At 46.0% G+C, this 27,853-nt stretch overlaps 1 protein-coding gene across 3 annotated transcripts in view; it reads right to left on the minus strand.

Annotated features, from left to right (window-relative positions):
- The window catches only part of ARHGAP39 (Rho GTPase activating protein 39), a 430,201-nt gene that overhangs the window by 182,256 nt on the left and 220,092 nt on the right, over nt 1–27,853 (minus strand). For all 3 annotated transcript variants that reach the window (XM_038392930.2, XM_038392931.2, XM_038392929.2), the window contains one exon: nt 1,396–2,803. In XM_038392930.2, coding sequence (XP_038248858.1) covers nt 1,396–2,803 — 1,408 coding nt within the window. The remainder of the gene's footprint in view (nt 1–1,395; nt 2,804–27,853) is intronic.

Raw genomic sequence — 27,853 nt, forward strand, 5'->3', positions numbered from 1 at the left:
TACAGGGAACAGTGCTGGATGTGTTCTGAATCAGGATTTCCTTTCCTAAATGCTTTATGGTTTCCTTTTACTCTTTATAGAAACTCTGCCATGAAGATCCTTGTGTCTGGCTCACTAGCGCAGTGAAATGGGGTAGTCTCACTCTGACTGTGATCCAGAGTGTCTCAGGAGTAGTCATTTAGTGCTAGATCCTGCACCCAGTGAGGTCAATGGTGACTTTTCCACTGGTTTCAGTGGGAGCAGAATCAGCCCCTTGGTCAATTAAAAGCCTTAGGCTTTGCCTTCCTAGCGATGGAGATCTCTGTGCAGAGTGGCTTCCCTCCATCCTTAGAGAACAGCAGGGAGAAGTCTTTGGAAATCCCAAGGAAGCTGTTCAGGCTCATGGCGCAGTCTCCTTGCTAGCAGCCCCTAAGAGGCAGACAGCACTCCTTATTTCCACGTAAACGGTCTTCACCATGCATGCAGCTTCTGCCTGAAGAGCCAAGTGCATTCCCCATTTCTGCCTTCCTTGTCGTGATCTGACAGCAAATTGTACTGCTGGCTTCCCTTTACACTCAATACAAAAATAATCCTCATCATACCGGACACAGGTGGGGAGAATCAATGACTGCGAAGTTCACAGGGCCCTTTTTATTGGCACACCGGCCCCATGCATGGCAGGAGCGCCAGGGTATGCCCATACATCTCAGGCACAGGGTTATACTTAAGAAAGAAGTCAATATGAGCTGAGTGTAGCAGCTGGAGCCTGACAGCCGCTCACTCCCTTCAGTTAATCTTGCTGCAGAGTGACAGCAGGGATGAGTATTTTACAGGGAAGGAGAAATGGCTCATAAAACCAAAGGCCTTTATTAGCAGTATATAAAGCAGAGCTGAGCATCCTGCAGAGCCAGTGTCTAGGCCAGTCATTCACATGGCTGCAGCTACTTTTGCATGTGGTCATGTGGGGGTGCCCTGCTGGAGTCCCAAGTGGGCTCTGGCTGTTACATGAACTGTGATCAAACCCTGGGAAAGGATACTCTGAGGAACATCCCTGCATTGACTCCTAAGGATCCACAGGGCTTGACCCCAGGTCAGGACTGAAACCTCTCTGGGCTGACTTTTGTCAGAGTCACGTGTCTTTCACCGGGTATCCATGCAGCACTGTGCTCTGCCACTGCCCATTTGCACTGACAGGCCTAGCAAAGGCTGTGTTAGATCTGAATCAGGTGCAAACCCTGATGGATACCATGTGGCTATAACGTCACAGGAAGTGCTGCACGGTGAGTAAATGAGTGTCTGGTAACACTTACACCTTATAGAGTGTGTGGTACGCCAGGAAGCAGTGTGATGCCCAGACCCCACAGTGATGGGCACCTTAGATCAGATAGCCAAACCCTGCCCTGCTGTGCGTATTACCTGAGATGGATGCAGGTAGGGCTCTGGAGAAGCCAGGTTGGTCTGCACAGACACACTCTTCTCCAGCAGGATCTGAGGGAACCCCAGCTTCTCAAAGGTATTCCTCTTCCAGTGCTTGCTCTCCTGCTGTGCCAGGGCCTCATCCTCGCTGAAGGCCCGCACCACGGGGCCAGGCATAGGTAATGGCAAGGCGCCATCACTCTCATAGCCTGAGCCGTCCTTCTGGGAATCCCAGCTGCTCCGCTGCTTCATGTGGTAGTGAACCTGCTGTGCCTCCCATGCCAGCCGGGCCTGGGCCAGGAAGGGCTCTGGGAAGCCCCGCACTGCCTCGGCCTCAATGGATTTGCTCTCTGTGCGGTTCATCTGGGGCCTGTAAGTGGCGGGCATGGGCCTCTCCTCTGCCATCAGCTGCTCGTTGAGCGCCTCCCGATCCCCCGAGCCATCCGTCGAGGAGGTGTTGGGGTCATGGGACAGGGAGGGCTTCCTGCTTTTCCTTTTCCTGGTGCTAGGTGAGTACCCTGTAGAAGACATGGTGTCCTGCTGGCTGGACCACGACATGGAGTCTTCCCCCTGGGAGGCCTGGCTCACGGACTGGCTATGTCGGAAGTCAGCCCCTTCCATGCTGCTGTAGTCCCCAGACTTGATCTCCAGGCGCTGGTCCCTCACCAGGCAGGGGCTGTGCTGCAGCGAGTACGAGCCACCTATGGGGTTGGGGGAGTATTTGTGTCGCAGGCCCGTTTTCAGCTTGGGGCTGGAACCGGACTGCTCCACGTAAACCAGCTGTCTTACATATTCCTTGCCTGCAGGGCTGTACTCCAGGCTCATGAACCTCTCAGGGCATTTCTGTTTGGTCAGCACCAGCTGCTGGTAGGGGGAGTTGGGGCCCTGCTTGGGCGACTGCAAGAATGGGTGGGGTTTGCGGACGGGCGATTTCTGCGGGGAGCCCGCCTTGTAGTTCCCGCTGGCTTCATACTGCATGTCCACGGGGGGCTCGTCATAGATGGGGGCCTGGTACTCCATGGGGGGCTCCTCGTACAAGGGGGGTTCATAGGCGTAGCGAGGAGAAGACGGCTGGGACTCACTCGAGTGCTTCCGGTGCTGGGACTGGAGCGGGGAGCAGAATGAATCCCCCCGACCGAGCAGCGGGGAGCAGCTGCCCACGTGGTCAGCCCTTTTCAAGAAGGGAGACTGCTTCCTCTCAGGGAAGAAGACGGAGTTGTCAGTGTCAGGGGCAAATGTCTGCAGGTTGGGGGACTGCTGGCCCCCCGACGGCCTCCGTGAGCGGGTCCCCTGCTGGTTGTCAGTGGTGTAGCCATTGCCCTGGTGCATGAGGAAGCTCGGCTCGCGGTCCGTCACCTTGATCAGCATGCGCTCCTTGGTGCCAGTGTTCCACCGCAGGGAGGATGTCCTGTGCGAGGCAGAGAACACACAAGCCATCGTCAGAAAGGGAGGGACAGGGGGAGTGGGGTGTTTTCATGCAAAGAATAAAGAGCATTTGCCTCAGAATTTTTATACTGTGTGTTAGGTTTCCAAAAGATACCCACTTCCACCTCTCAGGGGCATATACGCTAGTATAAGCAGGTGGCATCCCCACCCTGCTCCCAGCACAGACATACACACTGGAGAACATCCAAATGTAGATCCTTCCAAATATAAACCTCAGCCCAAGCTTCCTGAGTTAAGTTGTTCCCAGAGCTTTTCCCTGCAGGACCTCCTGTGTTTCCACCTAGTTCCTTCTGCCTTAGAAACTCTTAACCCTTTTAGCCACCTGAGTTGGAGGTGATAGGAGCCATTTGGTCTGGGAACCCCGGTGAGTTAGCAGAAGAGCTCTGAATTTCTGTGCAGTGTTCTAAGCACCTGGCTCTCCATCACAATTATTTAACACATGCTCCATTTGCACAGAAACAAAGGTGTTCCCAGAAGGCACCCAACCTTACCACACTCCCCCAACAAGAGTGATGGGCCTAGCCCAGCAGTTGAGACATTAAAGTCAGCCTCTGCCAGATCCTTGAGGGAAGCAAGCTCCTGTCTAACACTCTCCATTGAGATCACTTGGCACTGTTCCCCAGACTGTTAAATCTAGGAAGCCTCTCAACTGCTGCTGGGGCACACGCAGAGAAAGACTCATCTCTCTGCTACAGCACGCATGGCCCAAACTGCTTTGGTGGATTTAACATAACTAGTTCAAGTAAACAGCAACCAGAACAGAATCATATAGAACCATTTTAACCCAAGGAAGGTCACAGATCAAAGGCTTCGGGTGCCCAGACTCGGTTTATAGTTGCCTTGCTCTGGAGAACTGAGCCACAGGTTGTCAGCCCCTCATGGAAGCGACCTGGGGTAGTGATTTTGAATGCCCAACTTGCGACACTTTAAAGGGGCCTGATTTTCAGTGGGCTGGTAGCTTAGCACTTTCTAAACATAAGCCCTAAGGTGTCTTAATGGAGGCAGCCAGATTAATGAGTCACATCTGAAAGCCTTGGCCTGGACCTAGTCTGTCTGTGTGTCTAAAGCACCATGCACGACTGGGGCACTCTATATAATTGCATGCAAAAAACTATGGTAAGAATTCAAGTTGGAAAGTCAAGCACTCAGAAGTTACAGAATGACCCATTGTGTAAGCACTTTATGATAGTCTTTAATTACATGATCACATCCTATGTTTTCCACAAGACCCGTGCCTCATTCAGTGCACAAGATAGAGCTGCTCTAGGAACAAGTCAAGGCTGTGTAGTGAATGAGACTGTATTCTGTAGGATCCCTGCCTCATTTGTTGAACAAGCTGAAGGGTGGGCAGTGGTCAGCAGTGCAGCGGGGCTAAGGCAGGCTGCCTACCTGTCCTGGCACCACGCTGCATCCCAGAAGCGGCCAGCAGGTCCGGCTTCTAGGTGGGGGGGCGAGGAGGCTCCGCATGCTGCTCTTGCCCGCAGGCACTGCCCCCGCCCCCAGCTCCCATTGGCTTCAGTTTCATTTACTGGAGAAATTCCTACTGGCACCAACCAGCAAAGTGCTTTAAATCAGTAAAACACAGAGCAGAGCCCCATATTCACTACGCAACACCACCCCTTCCACCTTCCCAATACTGTTACAGGTCAATTAAGTGATCCAAAAGGGTTTCCAATCTTTCCACAGAATTTCCCTCTGGGTCCTGCCCTGCCCAGCCAAACGAACTAAAAATGTCAAGGAGAATCTTCGCTTTCATTTACTGAGGAAAGCCTTTAGCCCTGGTCCTTATCAAGGTCCTCAGAAGAGAAAGCGAGCCACTTTTTATGGAAAGTAAGTCCAGTAAATTTGAGGCATCTCTTGAACGACTATCTTACCATCTTCCCAGTGTTGCCAACTCGCATGATTGTATTGCAAGTCTCTCAACATTTGGTGCTTTCCATGAAGGAACACCAGATCCTAAAGACATGTGATTAGGCAAAAATCTCAGCTATGACTTAAAACCAAGCAAGCTTCTAGTCCTCATTTAAGGAGAAAAACTAGGAAGCAAGACTCCTAAAGGCTCAAAATCCAGAAGACAAAATGTAAAGCACCCAGCATTTATTATTTTTAAAAATCCCATGATTTTTGCCAATTGTGACTCTTGGGGGCCTGACCAGTGATTTGTGAGTGTGAGTCCTAAGGCCAAAGGGGGGATGTGTGCTTATGGTAGGGAGGAATTGGTTCCTTTTCAGGAGGTGGGGTGGGGGAAAGCTTTTGCAATCCTTCCTCCCCACCCCCCAAGTTAAATGATAAGGCAGCTCAGAGATGTTGTTACAAAGCATTTCTTGATTTTTTTCCGCCCCAGTAATATAGGGCACCTGCTCCGTAACACCAAGGCACAGACACACATAAAAATGATTTAGGACCAACAGCCTTGTTTATCGGAATGGCTGCTTGACGTTTATGGACCCCAACAGACAACTCAAAACGCAGAGAAATCTATTTATGGACATTTTTAAAGCCCTCCTTTCCCCTGGAGAAATATGGCCTCTCATATTGGGCACTGCATGGGGCCACCAGCTTTGCTACTTCAGCCACACTGTCCCATTTGTTTGCCAGGGTACAAGACTCCAGGAGTCAGTGAGAGTTTATTGCTTCCTTCCCATCGCACCCAGCTGTTCCTTGTTGCTGAGTTACACCTTCACAAGAGAGCACACCAATAAAAACCCATATATTTACCATGCCAGGGCATCTGGCATTATCATGGCACTTGTATTTCGTATACATAGAATGGGAAATGTAAATTCCAGGGTCAATTCAGTTGTCACAGGAGGTCAAAGCTAATTTTTACTATTTTAAAATACAATATTTAACAAATAGAAACAACTAAAAATGGAGAGTCTAATCAGACCATGAGAGATCAATTCCACAGCAAAACACAACACAGTTCATTCTTGTAGCATTATTTCCCAGACTCAGTATTGCAGCACAACTCTGGACAATAAACGGCACAGCCAGTTATGTAAGTAACAGACGGCATGCAGCAAAGGAACTGGGACGGAAGGAATCAAGTCTGGTCATTGTATGTGGTGAGAGGTGACCAAGCCGACAAACTAGCAAACAGAAGGTATAGAACAGCGCAGTTCCCAGACACAATGCAGAATAAGAGAGGGAATACAAGTGCAGCACTTTCATCTTCACCAGGTGGGGCCACTTCTGGGGCTGTGTTTAGGGTTTTTTCCATTATAAAAAATGCTTCATATTGTACATACAGAGCATAGACCAGCTTTGGAACTCAGACTCCATTGAAGTCAGTGGATTTACCTCAGATTTACATAGAGGTAAATGAAAGCAGAATCGGGATCCATAGATGCAGATGGTAAGATGTTTATTATTTAGCTCTGCTGATGCTAAAGGTCATTTTTCTGCTACTCTGCCTCACCTACATAGTACTCAGGTTACAATTCTTCCACGGAAAGTTTTCTAACAGGTTACATCATGAGTGCAGGGGACGGGACTAGGAGATCTCTCGAGGTCCCTTCCAGACCTGCACTTATGATTTTATGTAACACTTTATTTCAACCAAGGGAGCTAACTTATGGCACATTATACATTGCACTGGAACGAAAACACAACATATTGCCCCAAACCAGCACTACATTACTTTCTAATGCCTCCTCCAATGGAGGAATAGCATTGTTGTTGACTGAACTGCAAACCAGACTTCAGACACATCAATTCACTGCACAAGATTAACATTAAACACCACACTAACACACCAAATTGAATCAGAAGTAAGCAGGGGAGAGAAATGTGACGGCCCTGCTCACGCAATTCTGCCTACCGCTGCAGCTAAACCAATCTGACACTCCTGCTGCTGGGAGGTGACTGCAAAGAGGGCAGCTTTAGAAAGACAAACACTAAGGAGGGAATGAAAGAGTAAAAGCACCTCGCTGATGTTCAGTGGGGATGGCTCAAAGGCATATTTGCAGTAAATAATCACCCTCCTGCATTTTCCCTTTAACATGGCTGTGCACATGCTAATTACGTGTTGCTCTGGAATGATGGTGTTCAGCCTTGTTGCTGTTGCTACTCTACACCTATGTGATCCAGCACTGCATCTGGTGCAGGGTCAGAGGACTGGACTGTGGCTGGCACAGATGAAATTTTTTTCTTCTTTTTTAAATCCTAAAAGGGTTTTAACCTGACACGGTTGCCAGTCCCCATCCAAGGAAATTTCCCTTCCAAGGGCTGAGGTTTGATTGGAATGGTGATGGAGTGCTGGCGTTGTAGAAGGTAGAGGGGACACTGAGGGAATTTTGTTCTATAGTCTGTACTGAGGATGGCCAAAGCTGTAGAGACACATAGTATGCTGGGACCTGTAGTCTCCACAGGCTGCATCTCTGTAATAAAGAACCGCAGTCTCATGTCAGGTTTCAGAGTAGCAGCCGTGTTAGTCTGTATTCGCAAAAAGAAAAGGAGGACTTGTGGCACCTTAGAGACTAACAAATTTATTTGAGCATAAGCTTTCGTGAGCTACAGCTCACTTCAGTCTCATGTCAATTACATGCTGCCTTCAGCCTACTGGCTAGTTGCCACCACTTCAGCCTTCTCTTGGAGCACTTCCCTGTTAGATGGCAGTGAAGCAGTTAAATAGGTTCAGCTGGTTTCCAGGACCCAAAAAAATATGATTAAATTTTTGGTGAGTCCAGACATTTGATAGCATGAGATAATACACCAATTACTTGCGTTACCATGGCAGCAAGGGGTACCACTGTACTTGGGACTGTGCTAGTTTACAGTAAGATCCACTCCTCTTTGGGGCAGAGACTACAGTCTAATTGCTGCAGCAAGATGGGAGGACAGCAGGAACATGGAATTGCTACACAGAACCAAGACCAGAGGGCTCTAGCTAGACCAGTGTGCTGTCTCCAATGGCAGCCAGTCCTTCAGAGGAAGTGACAAGAAAGGTTATTCTATACTGCCTGGTTGCAGTCTGTGCTACTTATAGATAGCGAGTAACAACTTTGCTACCTATTTTATTTGCTCATTTATTTACATCTCATAATTAAGAAATATAATTCACTTAATACTGTTACATATTATCCACTATCACCTGATGCAGTGATTTTACCCACGATGCAATTAACATGTGAGTCATTACACAAAGTAAAACTATTTCCCCATGGTATTTCTCCCTCCCACCCCACCCCCCACTGTTCCTCTGATATTCTTGTTAACTGCTGGAATTAGCCTACCTGCTTGTCACCATGAAAGGTTTTCCTCCTTCCCCCCCCTGCTGCTGGTGATGGCTCATCTTAAGTGATCACTCTCCTTACAGTGTGTATGATAAACCCATTGTTTCATGTTCTCTGTGTGTGTGTGTATATAAATCTCTCCTCTGCTTTTTCCACCAAATGCATCCGATGAAGTGAGCTGTAGCTCACGAAAGCTTATGCTCTAATAAATTTGTTAGTCTCTAAGGTGCCACACGTACTCCTTTTCTTTTTGCAATTAACATGGGTAACCTAGTGCAATGGAACACGAATTGCTCCATGGACATCAGATCATCTCAGAGGAGACCATATGTTTTGCCAATAAAAGCCCTTCTATTTCAACAGGTGAGTCTTGGTACAATGAGGAGGAGGGAGAAGCTCTTCTTGACTTTTCTTTCCAGAAGAAAACCTGTGTGCAGTGTAGTTGTAGCTGTGTTGGTCCCAGGCCACTAGAGAGACAAGGTGGGTAAGGTCATATCTTGTATTGGACCAACTTCTGTTGGTGAGAGAGGCAGCAAAAGAGCTCATTCCTGTGCTCATGCCGGGGGGGGGGGGGGCGCTACAAGGCCATTTTAGGAAAGCAAGTCCGGGAAGGGGAGGATGACGAGAAAGAGAGAAGGGGAAGGTTTGGGAAGGTGTAATATAAAGCTCCATCCTCCTGCTGATAAAACCCAAATTCCAAGTCCCCAGAAGCATGAACTCCCACCTCTGGGATGAAGCCAAAGTGATGCTGGACAAGGTATGTGCAGGGAAGAGATCTGGCCCCTGCAATTGCACTGAGAAAGAAGGTTTGACTTTCATGAAACCAGACCAGCCTTCAGCTTCCCAGGTAATGCATGTTAAGTTCACTGTAAGTAATGGTTTCAGAGTAGCAGTCGTGTTACTCTGTATCTGCAAAAAGAAAAGGAATACTTGGGGCACCTTAGAAACTAACAAATTTATTTGAGCATAAGCTTTCGTGAGCTACAGCTCACTTCATTAGATGCATCAAATAAATGTGTTAGTCTCTAAGGTGCCCCAAGTACTCCTTTTCTTTTTACTGTAAGTAATGTTTTCCCAGAATAATAAAGAATCCAGCAAAATGCATTTCCAACTTGCAGCTGGAACTCCTGTGATTTACATTCTAGTGGCATGTCCTCAAGTTATCCATTTCAACTCTAATTGGAATTTGCAATGAAATGAACATAGGGTTTTTTTATTAATAATTCATGGACAGAAATAATTATAACGTCAGCTCCGCAACATTAACTCTTCAGGACTGTGCCTGAACCCTCGGTCTGTCCACACAGTCCCTGCTGAGCTGCTCAAGCCCTCAGGCCTTCACCTCTTCACTGTTGGGTGCCCAAGGAGCAACAGGAAAGGGATACTAAAGGGAGGAACAACGACACATTCAAAAATTCACAAACAAGGCAGGAGTTTCCATCTGTGCTGGTGGCAGGATGACACAGTTCCAGCTCCCAATCAACCAATCAGCAACATGATGATCCCAACAGGGCTGGGATCCCAGTTCTGCTGCTTCAAGTTGGGGTAGTGCTAAGGGCTTGAGGCAGCAGAGATCCCATCAAATAACCTCCCCACATCACAAAATAGTGGTGGACATAGCTGGTGGGGGAACTAAACCCCAGAACTGCCCTCTCTGGCATCAGCAACAGATAAGATTATATAAATATTTCTGGTCCTGGGCATCTTTGACTCTACCTAGTGCCCTCTGTAAACTGATATGACCACTTGTCTTACCATGGCACAATAATAAAATGAAAACAACAAAAGTCCCTTATAATACAGTCAATTTTGACTTGGGAAAGGACCAACAAGTGTCTGGAGCACAGGAATCTTCCAGCAGCAGGAGGCAGCAGATTGTTCCATGAGGATACCTGACTTTTGAGAATGGGACAAACCAAAATCTGTTCCTATCAGGGCTGTCAATTAATCACAGTTAACTCATGCGATTAACTCAAAAAAATTAATCACAATTAAAAACATTTATCGTGATTAATCACAGTTTTAATTGCACTGTTAAACAATAGAATACCATTTGACATTTATTAAATATTTTGGATGTTTTTCTACATTTCCAAAAATATTTATTTCAATTACAACACAGAATACAAAGTGTCCAGTGCTCACTTTATATTATTTTTATTACAAATATTTGCACTGTAAAAATGATAAACAAAATAAACAGTATTTTTCAATTCATCTCATATAAGTACAGTAGTGCAATCTCTTTATCGTGAAAGTGCAACTTACAAATGTAGATTGTTTTTGTTACATAACTGCACTCAAAAACAAAACAATGTAACTTCAAAGCCTACAAGTCCACTCAGTCCTATTTCTTATTCAGCCAATCTCTCAGACAAAAAAGCTTGTTTACATTTACAGGACTTAATGCTGCCTGCTTCTTATTTACAATGTCACCTGCATGTGAGAACAGGGGTTCCCATGGCACTTTTGTAGCCGACATTGCAAGGTATTTACATGCCAGATATGCTTAACATTTGTATGCCACTTCACGCTTCAGCCATCATTCCAGAAGACATGCTTCCAAGCTGATGACGCTTGTTAAAAAAATAATGTTAATTAAATTTGTGACTGAACTCCTTGGGGGAGAACTGTATGTCTCCCACTCTGTGTTTTACATGCATTCTGCCATATATTTCATGTTATAGCAGTCTCAGATGATGACTCAGAATGTTCGTTTTAAGAACACTTTCACTGCTGATCTGACAAAACGCAAAGAAGGTACCAATGTGAGATTTCTAAAGATAGCTACAGCATGCAAGCCTCCAAAATCTAAGAGGGACGAGGGGTGGAGCATGCTTTCAGAAGTCTTAAAAGAGCAACACTCTGATGTGGAAACTACAGAACCCAAACCACCAAAAAAGAAAATCAACCTTCTGCTGGTGGGATCTGACTCAGATGATGAAAATGATCATGCGTCGGTCTGCTGCTCTGGATCATTATCAAGCAGAATCCGTCATCAGCATGAATGTATGTCCTCTGGAATGGTGATTGAAGCATGAAGGGACATACGAACCTTTAGAGCATCTGGCACGTAAATATCTTGTGACGCTGGCTACAACAGTGCCATATGAATAGCTATTCTCACTTTCAGGTGACATTTTAAACAAGAAGCGGGCAGCATTATCACCTGCAAATATAAACAAACTTGTTTGTCTTCAAGATTGGCTGAACAAGAAGTAGGACCAAGTGGACTTGCAGGTGTTATAGTTTTACATTGTTTTATTTTTGAATGCAGTTATTTTTTATACATAATTCTACATTTGTAAGTTCAATTTTCATGATAAAGAGATTGCACTACAGTACTTGTATTAGGTGAATTGAAAAATACTATTTCTTTATTTTTACAGTGCAAATATTTATAATAAAAAATAAATATAAAGTGAGCACTGTATACTTTGTATTCTGAGTTGTAACTGAAATCAATATATTTGAAAAAGTAGAAAACATCCAAAAATATTTATATAAACAGTATTCTATTATTGTTTAACAGTGCGATTAATCGCATGACAATTAATTTTTTTTAATCGCTCGACAGCCCTAGTTCCTATCCTTCTCCAAACTGCAGTCAGATAATGCACGGTCTGGTTTGCAGTTCTGAACATCTGCAGCTCCTATTGACTTCAACAGGCACCTCTAGAAATCAGAGACTTTCTGTTTGCTAGCAAACTGGGCCAGAATTAAACCATCATCTCTGCTCATAGACTAACCAGGGCTTGTTAACAACTCCCTTTCATTTGTGTCAGGATGTTCTTGTTTGTATCACTATGGTGCCTGGAGGGTCCAACCAAGATATCCCCCATGTGCTAGGTGCTGTACAACACAAAATGAGAAACGGTCCTGGCTTGAGAGAGCTCACAATTTAAATTGACAAGGCAGGAAGGGAAACAGAAGCACAAAGAGGGGAAGTGACTTGCCCAAGGTCAAACAGCAGGTTAGTAGCGGATCCCAGAACAGAACAGAACCCAGATCCCCTGGCTCCAATCCAGTAGCTAATCCACTGGACCATCCAGCCATCTATGCTTAATGGTTACTTCACAAAAGAACAAACCCCTTCAATGTTTATTTTCCTGTCTCTACCCCCAACCCCCTCCTTTTCTCTTTTAAAGCGATTCTCTTGTTTACACATGCCTAATGGAAAGTGCTGGAGACAGACACCCTCTAACCACAGCACAGATACTGAACAGGCAGTACTTTCCCCCAGGCTGCTCCATGCATAGGCCTCAGCCCTGCCACCCTACTTGTAGGGGTTGAGAAGAGAGTTAAGTCTCCATGGCCCATTCAACCCTTGACCTCTCTGTACGAAAAACAAGTAGAGTTTAGCACCAGCTGTGGCGGTGATGGATGGCGACACCTGTCCCACCAGGAACTCGTCTGAGAACCAATACAACTCACTGTGCATAAAGCAACAAAGAGCTATCAGACTATAACAGATTTCTGGTTGCTACTGACTTATGTTGCACTTCTACAGTACCAGTGACCTGGAGGTAGAAGGTTTCAAGTGCCATTCCAAACACTGATCACCAATGCTCTCCCCAGGACGTGAATGCTCCCAGCAATGAGCCACTACTGCTCAGATCAGCTCCTACCGGCGAAGGACTCCCCAGTTCCTTCTCAAAGCAGCATGCAGGCTGTCTCCATAGCTCTGGGGACCCACAGTGCCTCCACTGATTCCAAAGTGCAGCTATCAGGGGTTAAACTGAAAAAGCTAAGCAAACTCCAAATGTATTTACAACTACAGATTTGATGTGAAATGTCACATTTCAGTTTCACCCATTCAAAGTAATGCCTCTGATCATTCCCTGCTTGCTCCAGGCGCAGCCTTCAATGACATGCCAGGCAGGCTGCAACACTGACAGAATAAGAGCTGGCAACAGCCAACATGCACTGATGTACAGAATTCCCTGGCATATGATTCTTTCAAAGCTCTTAAACACACACATCTTTGTTTATCAGGTTTCAGAGTAGCAGCCGTGTTAGTCTGTATTCGCAAAAAGAAAAGGAAGACTTGTGGCACCTTAGAGACTAACAAATTTATTTGAGCATAAGCTTTCGTGAGCTACAGCTCACTTCATTGGATGCAACAAACATCTTTGTTTATCATTACTGACTCCCCTGCCTTGAAAAAGGAACTGCAGGCACTCTGAAGAACAGGTTGGGAAGCAATTTATTCAGATTTATAGAGAGCCTGTTAGCACCTTTAATTACATTAATACTGTGAAACCTCCCCGTCTCATAGCTCCACAGAAAATTAAATTAAAAAAACCTCTCTGCACTGCTTTCAATAAAACTCGGCTAGAAAGCGGATCCTTGCAGCTTGCCTTGAAAGTCATAAAGGGTATGTCTACACTGTAATTAAAATCCTGCAGCTGGCCCAAGCAGCTGACTCCGGCTAAGGGGGTCGGGCTAAGGGGCTGTTTAATTGCAGTGTAGACGTTCGGGCTCAGGTTCCACAAAGGGTCCCAGAGCCAGGGCTCCAGCCTGAGCCCAAATGTCTACACTGCAATTAAACAGCCCCTTAGCCTGAGCTCCACAAGCCCTAGTCAGCTGGCATGGGTCAGCCACAGGATTTTAATTGTAGTGTAGACACAAAATCATAGGTGCAGGATTTGTTGTTTCTAAATCATCCAAGACAGATGACATACCCAAAGACAGCCCCCAAGGTGGTAAGAGGACCCTATTTGCTGTCTCCAGTTCACTCTAAAAGTTTTCAGGGACACCCCTCGCCAACTGAGAAGACTCACCGCAGATCCATTCCATGAGCTTACGATGAAACACATGGTTCTCCAAAACTATTCCATTACTTGGCATGAGCCAAGGCATTCAGAGCACAATGGGGCTTACACTGGTAGTCTAGATAATACTTAGTCCTGCCACGAGTGCAGGGGACTGCACTAAATGACCTCTCAAGGTCCCTCCAGACCTACAATTCTATAATTTATACCTGGTAATAAATTATGAGACTGGGAGCTGTGAAAATCATTATACGGCCATATCACCTCCAATCTAACACACTTTAAATAGGCAGAACTTTGCCACAAACAGGTGTAACGAGCGCACCACATATAGATTACCTGGGTTAGCTCGGCGGTAGGAGGATTATTTTCCATTAGATAGATCTATGTATAGATAGTCCAATGGTTGGGAGGGTTCTTCAATCCATCTGCCCTTCATTCAATGCCCCACATTAAAAGTGACATAAGGGGACAATCAGGATGAGGAGCTTGCGTAATTTTTAGAGGCGTAACAATTACCTCTCCATGTCATAATACCAATGTGTCCCAGCCCAGGGCGCTAACAGTGGCAGAGTGGTCCAAATTCATCAATGTCTGTGTAAGGAGGTCGCAGCTCTCTTCCCATCCATCAGGGCGGGAGATCGTGCCCCCTTCACTTCAATGGGGAAGAGAGATAGCTCAGTGGTTTGAGCATTGGCCTGCTAAACCCAAGGTTGTGAGTTCAATCCTTGAGGGGGCCTTTTAGGGATCTGGGGCAAAAATTGGGGATTGGTCCTGCTTTGAGTAGGGGGTTGGACTAGATGACCTCCTGAGGTCCCTTCCAACCCTGATATTCTATGATTCTATGACACTTCTGGAGCGCTTCGGTTCAGGGGGAAATTATCTCACAGTTAGTGTCCCAGGCCTACAATCAGGCCAAGCAGCGATAAGTCTATAGGCCCGGAGCCCTCAATCAGGGTGGGGTGACAAACAGTTAATGGCTCCAGCTAGGGATTTGGGAGAGCTGCAATGAGTCTATCTGCCCAGGCCTTCAATCAGGGAGGGGCAGTAATCCAGTAGGGACTCTGACCTACAGTCACTCAGGCAGAGCATAGAGTCTATTTGCCCGGGGCCCTCCATCAGGACGGGGCAGCAGTCAGCTCAGATAAGGGGCTCTGGCCAGCAGCCAGGCAGAGCAACAGTGGGGAGATTAGCTCTCTGGTGGGAGAGTCAGCAAACCCTCTGGCATCCTAGTTTATGGTGGGTGCCAGAGCAATGCAGGCTTCCTGACCATGAAGTGGGGAGGCTGCCACCCCTGATGTTGAGGGGATAGGAGGATGAAGGCCCTCCCACTCCAATGCATCCCAGCCACGGGCCCTAACAGTGGCGGAGTGGTCCGCCACCGTGGGAAAATCCCACTGCAACGCGCTGGCTGGCTTGCAATCAGTGCTACACTACACTCCCAATCCAGGGTACCTGGGTTCTGGGGTTGTAATCGGTCTCGCTCGGGTAAACGGCAAGCGGCAGCCCCAACAGCTCCTCGTTGTCCCCGGTGTCTGGCACCTCCGGCAGTCCTTCCGGGTCTCTGGCACTGTAGCAGCCTCTGTCAGGTCTGGGCTTAGCAGCAGGGAAGAGACATCCTCATCCTCTGGCAGCTCTGCCCCGACTGAGCTAGAGGGCCGGCCTTTTATAGTTCCGGTTTCTGTTTGTGCCCCACCCCTCTGCTTCCGATGGAGTGGCCGTGGGTATCCTGGTTCTGCCCACCAGAGGTCAGTCGCAGCTCTCCCCCCATTTGTCAGGGAGTGGAGCACGCCCCTCGCTACAGTCTGTAAAGGGCCTTAAGATCCTCAAGTGGGAAGTGCTAGAGACCTGTATCATCTTATTAATTCTTCACTGAGTCCTTATGTTGGCATAGAACATACTGGAGATACAGGCTGCAAGTACGTTTGGGAGAACCCACATGCTGATTTCCTAGCTAATTTCTCTCTCTAAACTTCTCTGTTATCTTTTCACAGCACTCGTCCTTTTTGCCCTTCAGAAAAATCCAATCCAGAATGTGTCCAATTATGGGTTTTGCAGAAAAATGCCCACAAAGAGAGATAAATATCTACCCATATGCATCTCTCTCGTGTGCACTGCTTATTGTTGTACAAATTGAGAATGCTTTGCTTCAAGACTTCCAAAGAATTGCTACAGGCAGGGACCCCTCATTAGCAAAGGTGGTCTGGTTCTGCTCGCAGTGCCTCATCTACAGCAGCATCTGAAGAGACAAAAATAATGGCACACTTGGATATCTGTAAAGCACCCACATTACATTAAAAATAACTGTGTAATGTGGTAAGTAATGAGACGTTGGCTGCCAGAATTCTCTTAAGAATGGAGGTGGCTTTGCGGGAAGAGGAAGGCTCTCAATTTTCCATGTTATACGGAAGCAGAACATACAACACACTGGAACTCTCTATACAAATACACCCATACACTTGTATGAGTAAAACACGGCCCACTAATGAGATTCTGCCATGTACTGAACAAACAGTAAGTGGTGAGTTTCGAGGGGGATTTCAGGTAGTGAAACATTATCATCATCAATCTTCATCATCAGTGCATTCTGAAACTCAGATCCAGACAATCCTAAGCTCCTGCCAAAGGTTTGAGAATCCAAACCTACACAAATTTCACAGCTGTACCCCACAGAAGGTGACAAGTTAAAACACTGATCTGCTTACACCCAACTCTTGGGGGTAGGGAGATTGAACCCCACACCTGAGCTTTGCAGCTCAATACTCAGCTGGAATTGTGAACTCTACTCATGTAAGTTCTCTGGCTTCTCCAAACATCACTGCTTCTGCCAATGTGATCAGATCTATTCTGGAGGGATCTTGAAGAAAGGAGAAAATTCACTTTTCATGGCCACTAATTCTCTGCAAGGCTGAAGGGTGGGGACCATGTCTAATTGTGTGTTTGTACAGCACCTAGCAACAATGGGGCCCCCGATCCAGGTTAGGGCATCTAGGGAATACCACAATACAAACAAAACAAAACATACATACATGACCAACTTGCCAGTAGAAGTTACACTGCAGAGGTCAAAGGGCTGTTATAAGCTAATGTCCCTTTCAATCCATGGTGACTTGTACTCAGTAAAAGGCCAAGACGCTCTAGGCTGGGAAAGGTTTTCATGCCCATAGAACTGGAATTCACTGCCCAGAGATCACACACAATGGGACTAAATGAAAGGGACACAGGTGATTGTCACTGACATGCTGGATGCAAATTGGTCAGGAAATAGGTGGAGGGGTAAAGCAGTGTCATTTGAGCCGTCCACCCCTTTGCATGTGAACAATGTGAGAGTAACTTCAACGCCAATGTGGCAGAAAGGCAGTAGAGCAGGAAAAGCAACTAACAGGAGGATGCAAGGTAAAGTAGGATGGGGGCTGTGTTATTTCACACCATCTGTTTCTGACATATACTCCATCTCCCTGCAACATGCAAATGACACTCCTTTCACATGGCCAGTTCATCATTAATTTTTGACATTTATACCGTAGTAGTGTCAGACCATCCCCACCCCTAGTCAAGACCAGGGACGACTCTGAGACCTCTAAAAGTACTTCAGTATTAACATTAGCTACACTAAGATGCAGTCCTGTCCTGAACAGTCTAAGATTGCAAGTCAAGATTGGGGTGAGAGGGATACAAATACGAACAATTTTTATACACATCGATATGTTTGCCATTTCGTTATTAGTAGATAAAGCCAGGGCCATGTATCTTCTCTGCCATACAATCAAGCCATGGCTAATGGGCTGATTTCTTATCAGCATCGTGGCAGAGGTGGAACTTTTGGAAGGGATTCAAAGGAGGTGATGGTCAAGTCACAGAAGACATCCCATGCGCATTGACAGCATAGGAGAAGGGATTTCACACACACACACACACACACACACACACACACACACACACACACACGGATTATGGCCTGACAAAGTTCAATTGAAAGCTGAATTGTGCAGGATCTAAGTTCTCCCCACTTCCACCTGCTATGGTCCCTCTCATTCATTCTCTCCTTAGCACTTCACATTGCTTGGCCATTTAAACTAGTCAATGGGTTCATGAGAATGGAGATTAACCAACCACCTTTAACTCCACTGGTGGGGGCGTCCCCTACTCACAGTCTAACTCAGGTTGCAAAGCATTTTGGCATCCTTTGGACTGGAAGCTCTCCTGTGCCGCTGTACATTCATCCTCAATGTCCATTCAGGGATGTCACCACTTGACAATCACAAACCCCAGGACTCTACCAATGGAAACTTAACCAGCTAAGAGTGAGCAGATGCTGTCCAATGAAATCTTAGTGAAGCTGCTTATTGCAGCAGAACCTGAGTCCCATTTATTATAGTTACTAGTACTTCACACTCATCCACCTAGCATCTCTCATCTCAGGATCTCAAATCACCTCAAAAGGTGGGCAGCCTACATTATCCCTATTTTAAAAGGGAGAAAAAGCTAAGGAACTTTATGGCTAATAGCCTAATCTTCAGAGCTACTGAGCACCACAACTGCTACAGAAGTCAATACCTCTGAAAATCAGCCCATTAGTCATTTGCTACAGGAAGAGATTGAGTCAAGATTAGAACTGGAGTTTGGACTCTCAGTCCTGCGCTCTAGCTACTAGCCCACTCTGCCTCCCTATTGTACCCTAAGAACACATCCACATTGGATTATAAAGGACTCATCTAAACAGCCATTGAGAAGTGAAGGCTTCCTCAAGTAAAGAGACTGCACCAAGTCCTGCCTGAGGCTCCCATACGCTTTAACCCTCAGGTTACAAAGGAACAATCTTCCCAGATTTTAAGATGCAGCCAAGTGTGCACCCAACACACCAGCCTGGCCCTGCTACCCATTCCTTTTTTCTTCCTCTCTCTTTTTGCCTGCTATCCTAATAACCCTGGTTGATGAAGGCCACTAACCATGATGCTCTCCTATTACTTAATTATCCTACTGCAGAGAACACTCATTTATTTTCACCATGGTTACTAACTGCAATAATTGCAGGCTGGGGGAGCTGGACTGCGCTTAATGTTCTTCAGCAAAGCTGCTGGCTCCAGGCCACCTGTATGGATACTGTCCTAATTCAACCAGCAAATTGGTAACCCCACATACCAGGCTTCATTTTCAAGCATGGAAGCCAAGGTGCACTTGCAAAAGACGTGAAACTACCGCATGTGCAAACACTACACCTGCACTATCTAAAAAACACTGTGTACAATGCCTCAAACATTATCTAATTAATCCTCTCACTAATCTGGTGATACCAAGGTGAAGGGACACATTACAAAATGGGGACGGTAGGCATCTGCATTTTGCAATGGAGACAGAAGGCTTAAGTGACTTGAGCACAAAGCCAGACAGAATTAGGGAGAGCCAAGATTGGAACTCCGTAGTGGCTGCTTCCCAGCCCCATGCTCAGACCATGCCTCTTGCAATAAGCATCCATTTCTGGGTTCAGTTTTCAGTTCCACATTTTACTTGTACAAACATAGTAAATTACAAGTGCAGCTCATTGGCCCTTAATGTCTCAACACCAACACGCCCAGGGAGAGCTGACTGAGCAGAATGTAGGGCATACAAGTTGGGCCACTGATCCAGTTGGTTCACGTTTAGCCGGTGTGTTCATTGAGAGGATTTAGGGTCCGCTTTTCAAGCGAGTGCAGACACATATTGGTGATTAGAGGGATGCTGCTTGTTTCAGAGGAAGTCTGAAGACCTGCCTCTACGCATCTCATCTCTGTCCCGCACTCTGCCTTTGCCAGATCAAAGCTTCCTCGGTGTGTATTGACACAATCTGGCCTTCAAACCAGACTCACTGAACTGGAACACAGCCTCTTACACTGAATTCCATTCGTCACAGGGTAGGCAGTATAGAGAATTAACAGAGACCATGTATCATAAATATAAAGAAAAGGAGGACTTGTGGCACCTTAGAGATTAACAAATTTATTTGAGCATACGCTGTTAGTCTCGAAGGTGCCACAAGTCCTCCTTTTCTTTTTGCGAATACAGACTAACACAGCTGCTACTCTGAAACCTATAAATATAAAGGGAAGGGTAACAACCTTTCTGTATACAGTGCTATAAAATCCCTCCTGGCCAGAGGCAACATCCTGTTACCTGTAAAGGGTTAAGAAGCTCAGCTAACCTGGCTGGCACCTGACCCAAAGGACCAATAAGGGGACAAGATACTTTCAGATCTTGAGGGGGGGAAGGCTTTTGTTTGTGCTCTTTGTTTACGTGGTTGTTTTCTCTTGGGACTGAGAGAGGCCAGACAGAAATCCATCTTCTCCAACCCATCCTAATCCAAGTCTCCAATATTGCAACCAGTATAGGTAAACCAGGCAAGGCGGATTAGTTTATCTTTTGTTTTATGTGAATTTTCCCTGTGTTAAGAGGGAGGTTTATTCCTGTTTTCTGTAACTTTAAGGTTTTCCCAGAGGGGGATCCTCTGTGTTTTGAATTTGAATACCCTGTAAAGTATTTTCCATCCTGATTTTACAGAGATGATTTTTACCGTTCTTTTTTTTTAAATAAAATTCTTCTTTTAAAAATCTGACTGATGTTTCCATTGTTCCAAGATCCAGGGGTTTGGGTCTTTGATGATTTTGTAACAAATTGGTTAGGACATTATTCTCAAGCCTCCCCAGGAAAGGGGATTGTAGAGCTTGGGGGGATATTTTGGGGAGAAGACGTCTCCAAGTGGTCTCTTTCCCTGTTCTTTGTTTAAAACGCTTGGTGGTGGCAGCATACTGTTAAAGGACAAGGCGAAGTTTGTACCTTGGGGAAGTTTTTAACCTAAGCTGGTAAAAATAAGCTTAGGGAGTCTTTCATGCGGGTCCCCACATCTGTACCCTAGAGTTCAGAGTGGGGAAGGAACCCTGACAACATGCTTCAGCTGTATGCAAGGGTCTCAGTCTATCCCCTAGTAGATGGATGCTTGTCCACACCAAAATGTCAGCTTGACAACCGAGCCGTTCAGGAAAAAGCAGGACAGGAGAAATAATGGCACTGCAGGCCAAGATGGAGTGCACCAATTCCACCACGTTGTCTCATTACAGCACTAATGTATAGGGAGGATATTTCCTTCTCCTAGGGATCTAATTACAAGAACAAGGATTAAAAGGTGATTCATAAAATTGCTTATCACTGTCTGCAAGCAGCTGTACACTGGGGAAAACAAGCTGTATTTCACATCCAGAAACATAAATCAACAAGCACAGCAATTCATAATGAGGGTGTCCCTGATAAAACCTTCTTACAATTAATGAAAACTCTCCTGTAAAACACAGCACTTAATAGAGCTACAACAAGCATTGCTACATAAAGCTAGGGTGACCAGATGTCCCATTTTTGGGGACTTTTTCTTATATAGGTGCCTCTTACCCCCTCCCCATCCCGTTTTTTCACAGTTGCTATCTGGTCACCCTACCTAAAGCGAACTGTGGGACATGCACATGTGCACATGCACGTGTGCATGCAATTTCAAATGAAAGCTGAATTCTTTATTATAGATACAACTCAAAGCAGAAAAATCTGCTTCTTACACAGTTGTGTAATGAGGATCTGAGTGGGGTTTGGACAAATGCTAGGGGCTGAAGTCATATAGGGGACTAACAATTCCGTGTGTTTTAACAAAGCTCTCAGGATTCAGGTGCTCACTACTTAAATGACAGGAGAACAATCCCTTAAACCCAGCGTGTGCCCCTCCACAGCCTTGCATTCTAACAACCCTTGGCACCTTTCACCTGAGGATCACAAAGCACTTCACAAACATCGAGCCTCATAACGACTCCACAAGGGGGGGCAGTTTTCCCTGCTGTACAGATGGGAAATCTGAAGGACAGAGAGTTGGAGTCCTGACTCTTAGGCCTCTATTTTAATCACTGCAGAAAGGGTTCTCAAGCTGTTGGCTGGCAGAGCACTTATTAGTGGCCCACAGAGTGCTGGCAGGTCACATAGTACAGGCTCTTCCTCTTCCTCCATGTTTCCAGCTGCTTCTACAGGCGCTGATGGCTTTTTGTTGCAAAGAGAATCCTGGCGGCCTGCAAAAGCAGCTGGAAATGAGGGGGCAGCACCAGCCTAGCTGATTCCATTAGGGAGAACTGTTACGCGTTCTGACCCCAGAGAACCATCTTCATATAAAGGCTGCCCCCATTAGTGGGTCATTTACCACTCAGATGAGGGTCAATGTGTTGAGAGCCCAGGGGGAATCCCTGATGCTGATTTAATGGGGGAAGGAGGAGGAGGAAAGGAGAGGGTGAAAGAGGGAGGCAACAATCCAAGCAAGTATAAGATCCAAGTATAAGACAGGTGCATCACAGCTGCACTAAATTGGGATGGGAGCATAATCACAGAGGGGACCCCAATACAGCAATAACTGCAAGGCCAGAGAAGAAATCACAGGGCTGGGGTGGGAGAGAAGTGGAGGGGAAAACCCTGTAGGAGTAGTGGGCGCTGTTTGATTTTACGAAGTCCTCCTTTCCACTTCTGCACCTGGTACAGGGGTGCTTGCAGGCAGCACCTTCCAACTGAGGTCATAGGATCACCCACCTTTCAACAAAAAGAAAAGGAGTACTTGTGGCACCTTAGAGACTAACAAATTTTTCACCTTTCAACAACGCTTGTTATTTTCAGCTGCATTTAAAATGCACCAAGCTGCAGAGCTGAGCTGGGGTTGGAAAGTCAATTTAAACTAATCTTTGCAGAATTAAATGTCATCCAGTTGGCAGTGGCTTGCTCTGTCATCTCCACGATTAAAAAAAAAAAATCAACAGCCGCAGGCAGGCTCAGCCTAGAAAGCCAGGAGGAGTTATGCTAGAGAGAGAGCAAGCAGAAGCAGGGAGGAGATCTGTACCAATTGCAGCATTCCTGCTCAGACTCCGAGATACAGGCTGTTGAGGAGGCAGCAGACAATTCGAAATGGGGCCCTTCTCTCATTGATACCTTACTAGGGAACAAATACAAAGCAGAACAATGAGTTCTGAGAGTGCCAACTGCTTTCACCACTGGCAATGTCTACAGTAGGTGCTTACACAGCCCCCAGTACTGTAGTATCCGAGCACCTCAGAATCTTTAATGTATTTCTCCTGGGAGGCAGGACAGTGCGAGTATCCCCATAGTACAGATGGGGAACTGTGGCACAGAGAGACTAAGTGACTTGCCCACGTCACACAGGGAGTCTGTGGCGGAGCAGGGATGCCAACTCGGGTGTCTCAAATTCTAAGCTAGTGCCCTCACCACTGGACCTTCCTTCTTCTCCATGACCGCAATGCTTCGGAAGCCAGTGTGCGATCATGACAAATTATAAACATTACCGAGTTGAGAATGATGTCCTGATTTCCTAGGAGTGACTGTGCCAGTCCCACAGAAGGCCACCCTGGAACCAAGAGCCTGTATCCATGACTAGGTATAGTTCAATTTAGTTGTCTGAAACCCCAAAGGTAATTACAGGAGAATTCAGATTATCCAGATTCGGGGGTTGGACTAGATGACCTCCTGAGGTCCCTTCCAACCCTGATAGTCTATTCTATGATCTATGAAAATGCTGTTCCCTGCCTATTGTAATGTAACGCACCCATGGCCACCTAGGACTTTCTGGTCATCATTATGCTCCATAACATGTTCATTCAAAACTCACAGAAAGCATGGGGATAAAGCTCAGCTCCACTTACTACTTGAACAAAAGGAGAATCTCCATCAGCTGTTGGTGATTTAGAGTTTTTTACATAAGTTTAGGTTACTACTGCCATATACTGGATGGATACACACACTGGACATGTCTCCCCCCAGACACTCCACAATAGAACCTCTCTCAGGCTTGCAGTGTGTGATGCTGCCTCGTTAGCTTGTAAACTCCTCAGGCACAGACCACAACTATGTCTCTCTTGTACAGCACCAAATAATCCATCAGCAACTAACAAAACCCCATTGTCCAACCTTCCCATCCTAAAACTGCCAGTATAACATAGAACCATAGAATATCAGGGTTGGAAGGGACCTTAGGAGATCATCTAGTCCACCCCCCTGCTCAAAACAGGACCAACCCCAACTAAAATCATTCCAGCCAAGGCTTTGTCAAGCCTGACCTTAAAAACCTCAAAGGATGGAGATTCCATAACCTCCCTAGGTAACCCATTCCAGTGCTTCACCACCCTCATAGTGAAATAGTGTTTCCTGATATCCAACCTACACCTCCCCACTACAACTTGAGACTATTGCTCCTTGTTCTGTCATCTGCCACCACTGAGAACAGCCGAGCTCCATCCTCTTTGGAACCCTCTTTCAGATAGTTGAAGGCTGCTATCAAATCCCTCCTCACTCTTCTCTTCTGCAGACTAAATAACCCCAGTTCCCTCAGCCTCTCCTCGTAAGTCATGTGCCCCAGCCCCCTGATCATTTTTGGTGCCCTCCGCTGGACTCTCTCTGATTTGTCCACATCCCTTCTCTAGTGGGGGGCTCAAAACTGGATGCAATACTCCAAGTGTGGCCTCACCAATACTGAAGAGAGGGGAATAATCACGTCCCTCGATCTACTGGCAATGCTCCTACTAATACAGCCCAATATGCCATTGGCCTTCTTGGCAACCAGGGCACATGTTGACTCATATCCAGCTTCTCATCCACTGTAACCCCTAGGTCCTTTTCTGCAGAACTGCTGCCTAGCCATTTGGTCCCTAGTCTGTAGCGATGCATGGGATTCTTCCGTCCTAGGTGCAGGACTCTGCACTTGTCCTTGTTGAAACTCATCAGATTTCTTTTGGCCCAATCCTCTAATTTGTCTAGGTCCCTCTGTATCCTATCCTTACCCTCCAGCGTATCTACCTCTCCTCCCAGTTTAGTGTCATCTGCAAACTTGCTGAGGTGCAGTCCACGCCATCCTCCAGATCATTAATGAAGATATTGAACAAAACCGGCCTGAGGACTGACCCTTGGAGCACTTCACTTGATACCAGCTGCCAACGAGACATGGAGCCATTGATCACTACCCATTGAGCCCGACGATCTAGCCAGCTTTCTATCCACCTTATAGTCCATTCATCCAGCCCAAATCTTTAATTTGCTGGCAAAAATACTGTGGGAGACCATATCAAAAGCTTTGCTAAAGTCAAGGAATAACACATCCACTGCTTTCCTCTCATCCACAGAGCCAGTTATCTCATCGTAGAAGGCAATTAAATTAGTCAGGCATGACTTGCCTTTGGTGAATCCACGCTGACTATTCCTGATCACTTTCCTCTCCTCTAAGTGCTTCAGAATTGATTCCTTGAGGACCTGCTCCATGATTTTTCCAGGGACTGAGGTGAGGCTGACTGGCCTGTAGTTCCCTGGATCCTCCTTCTTCCCTTTTTTAAAGATTGGCACTACATTAGCCTTTTTCTAGTTGTCCAGGACTTCGCCTGATCGCCATGATTTTTCAAAGATAATGGCCAATGGCTCTGCAATCACATCCGCCAACTCCTTTTGCACTCTCGGATGCAGCGCATCCGGCCCCATGGATTTGTGCTCATCCAGCTTTTCTAAATAGTCCCTGTCAGGTTCCTTCTCCACTCTGAACTCTAGGGTAAGGTGTGGGGACCCACATGAAAGATCCCCTAAGCTTATTCTTACCAGCTTAGGTTAAAAACTTCCCCAAGGTACAAACTTTGCCTTGTCCTTGAACAGTATGCTGCTGCCACCACCAAGCGTTTTAAACAAAGAACAGGAAAAGAGACCAGTTGGAGACATATTTCCCCCCAAATATCCCCCCAAACCCTACCCTTTCCTGGGGAGGCTTGAGAATAGTATCCTAACCAATTGGTTACAGAATCATCAAAGATCCAAACCTCTGGATCATGGAACAATGGATACATCAGTCAGATTCTTAAAAGAAGGATTTTATTTTAAAAAGAAAGGTAAAAATCATCTCTGCAAAATCAGGATGGAAAATACTTTACAGGGTATTCAGATTCGAAACACAGAGGATCCCCCTCTGGGCAAAACCTTAAAGTTACAGAAAACAGGAATAAACCTCCCTCTTAACACAGGGAAAATTCACATAAAACAAAAGATAAACTAATCCGCCTTGCCTGGTTTACCTATACTGGTTGCAATATTGGAGACTTCGATTAGGATGGGTTGGAGAAGATGGATTTCAGTCTGGCCTCTCTCAGTCCCAAGAGAGAACAACCATGTAAACAAAGAGCACAAAACAAAAGCCTTCCTTCCCCCAAGATTTGAAAGTATCTTGTCCCCTTATTGGTCCTTTGGGTCAGATGCCAGCCAGGTTAGCTGAGCTTCTTAACCCTTCACAGGTATCAGGATGTTGCCTCTGGCCAGGAGGGATTTTATAGCACTGTATACAGAAAGGTTGTTACCCTTCCCTTTATATTTATGACAGTCCCGAACTACTTCTTTCTCCACAGAAGGCTGATCACCTCCTCCCCGTGCTGTGCTGCCCAATGCAGCAGTCTGGGAGCTGACCTTGTTCATGAAGACAGAGGCAAAAAAAGCATTGAGTACATTAGCTTTTTCCATATCCTCTGTCACTAGGTTGCCTCCTTCATTCAGTAAGGGGCCCACACTTTCCTTGACTTTCTTCTTGTTGCTAACCTGAAGAAACCCTTCTTGTTACTCTTAACATCTCTTGCTAGCTGCAACTCCAGATGTGATTTGGCCTTCCTGATTTCACTCCTGCATCCTGAGCAATATTTTTATACTCCTCCCTGGTCATTTGTCCAATCTTCCACTTCTCGTAAGCTTCTTTTTTGTGTTTAAGATCAGCAAGGATTTCACTGTTAAGCCAAGCTGGTCACCTGCCATATTTACTATTCTTTCTACACATCGGGATGGTTTGTTCCTGTAACATGTTCCAAGTGTGTCCCTGTTCACTGTACTCCCTACTATCCAGATGTTTAATAATTAATATTTGCATTTATAAAGAACTTTTCATACACAGACTTCAAAGCACCTTACAGAAGAGGGTCAGCATCACTTGTCCATTTTACAGATGATGAAAGGAAAGCATCGAGTCAGTGGCAATTGCATTCCTAGGCACCTCTGAAAAACTGGCACCCAGAGTTGCATTGAGTCAGTGACAGAGTGGGTGATGGAACCTAGACATCCTGTCTCCCATCCAACAGCAAGCAATTCTGATCATCCAGATTCTACCAGGCTTAACGGCTGTCTTCATGGGTGCTTGACAGTTTGTGCCAGCAATCATGACCTCTCTGGATTGGACATTCCCTGACAGTTCATGACTGGCTGGCCATCTCTTTCAATCAGTCGTTAACTGACAGAAATATACACTCCATCCGTCACCACTGCCTGCACATGGACTAAATTTATAATGCATCGTGCATACAAACATGCTTCAGTGAAAGCAATGGGAATATCATCTAAGGGGTATCCATAGGTAGGAAGGCCTATCAGCAAGACTCCTAAACATCCTAACTGGTTTGACCTCACCCCATTATCAGATTAGGATTACATGTGTAATCAGTACCTGAATTAGATTGCACTCTTTGGGGTAGGAACTATGCTATATTCTATGTACCTACAACTTGGCACACATAACACAACAATCATCATTCTACAGTCAAAAGCCTCGTGATCCCATTCAGTAGATACTTCCATCTTCTAGTCACGTTCAATAGCAAAACATGTAAACAGGGAGAAGATAAGTTAAGCAATGTTCCACCTGCTTCCAGATGGAGCATGGCATGTTGGGAACTGTAGTCTCTGCAGGCTGCCTTCTCTGGGGGATGATTGGCTGCAAGAGCCTGACAATATTTTCAGAAATTCAAGCATATTAATATCTGGTGCTGATTCCCCCCCTTGTTTAGAATTAGATTTCCACAAATAAACAAATACTCTAACTGTGAAACGACAACAAAGAAACTCATTTGCTATTGATTTGCAGCACATGATATAAGCATAATGCATCTGGAGATCTCAGAGTGCTCCTTGTTGGGGTTTTTCCTAAAAATTCAG

This window comes from Dermochelys coriacea, chromosome 2 (genome assembly GCF_009764565.3).
Source record: "Dermochelys coriacea isolate rDerCor1 chromosome 2, rDerCor1.pri.v4, whole genome shotgun sequence".
Taxonomy (NCBI): Eukaryota; Metazoa; Chordata; order Testudines; family Dermochelyidae; genus Dermochelys; species Dermochelys coriacea.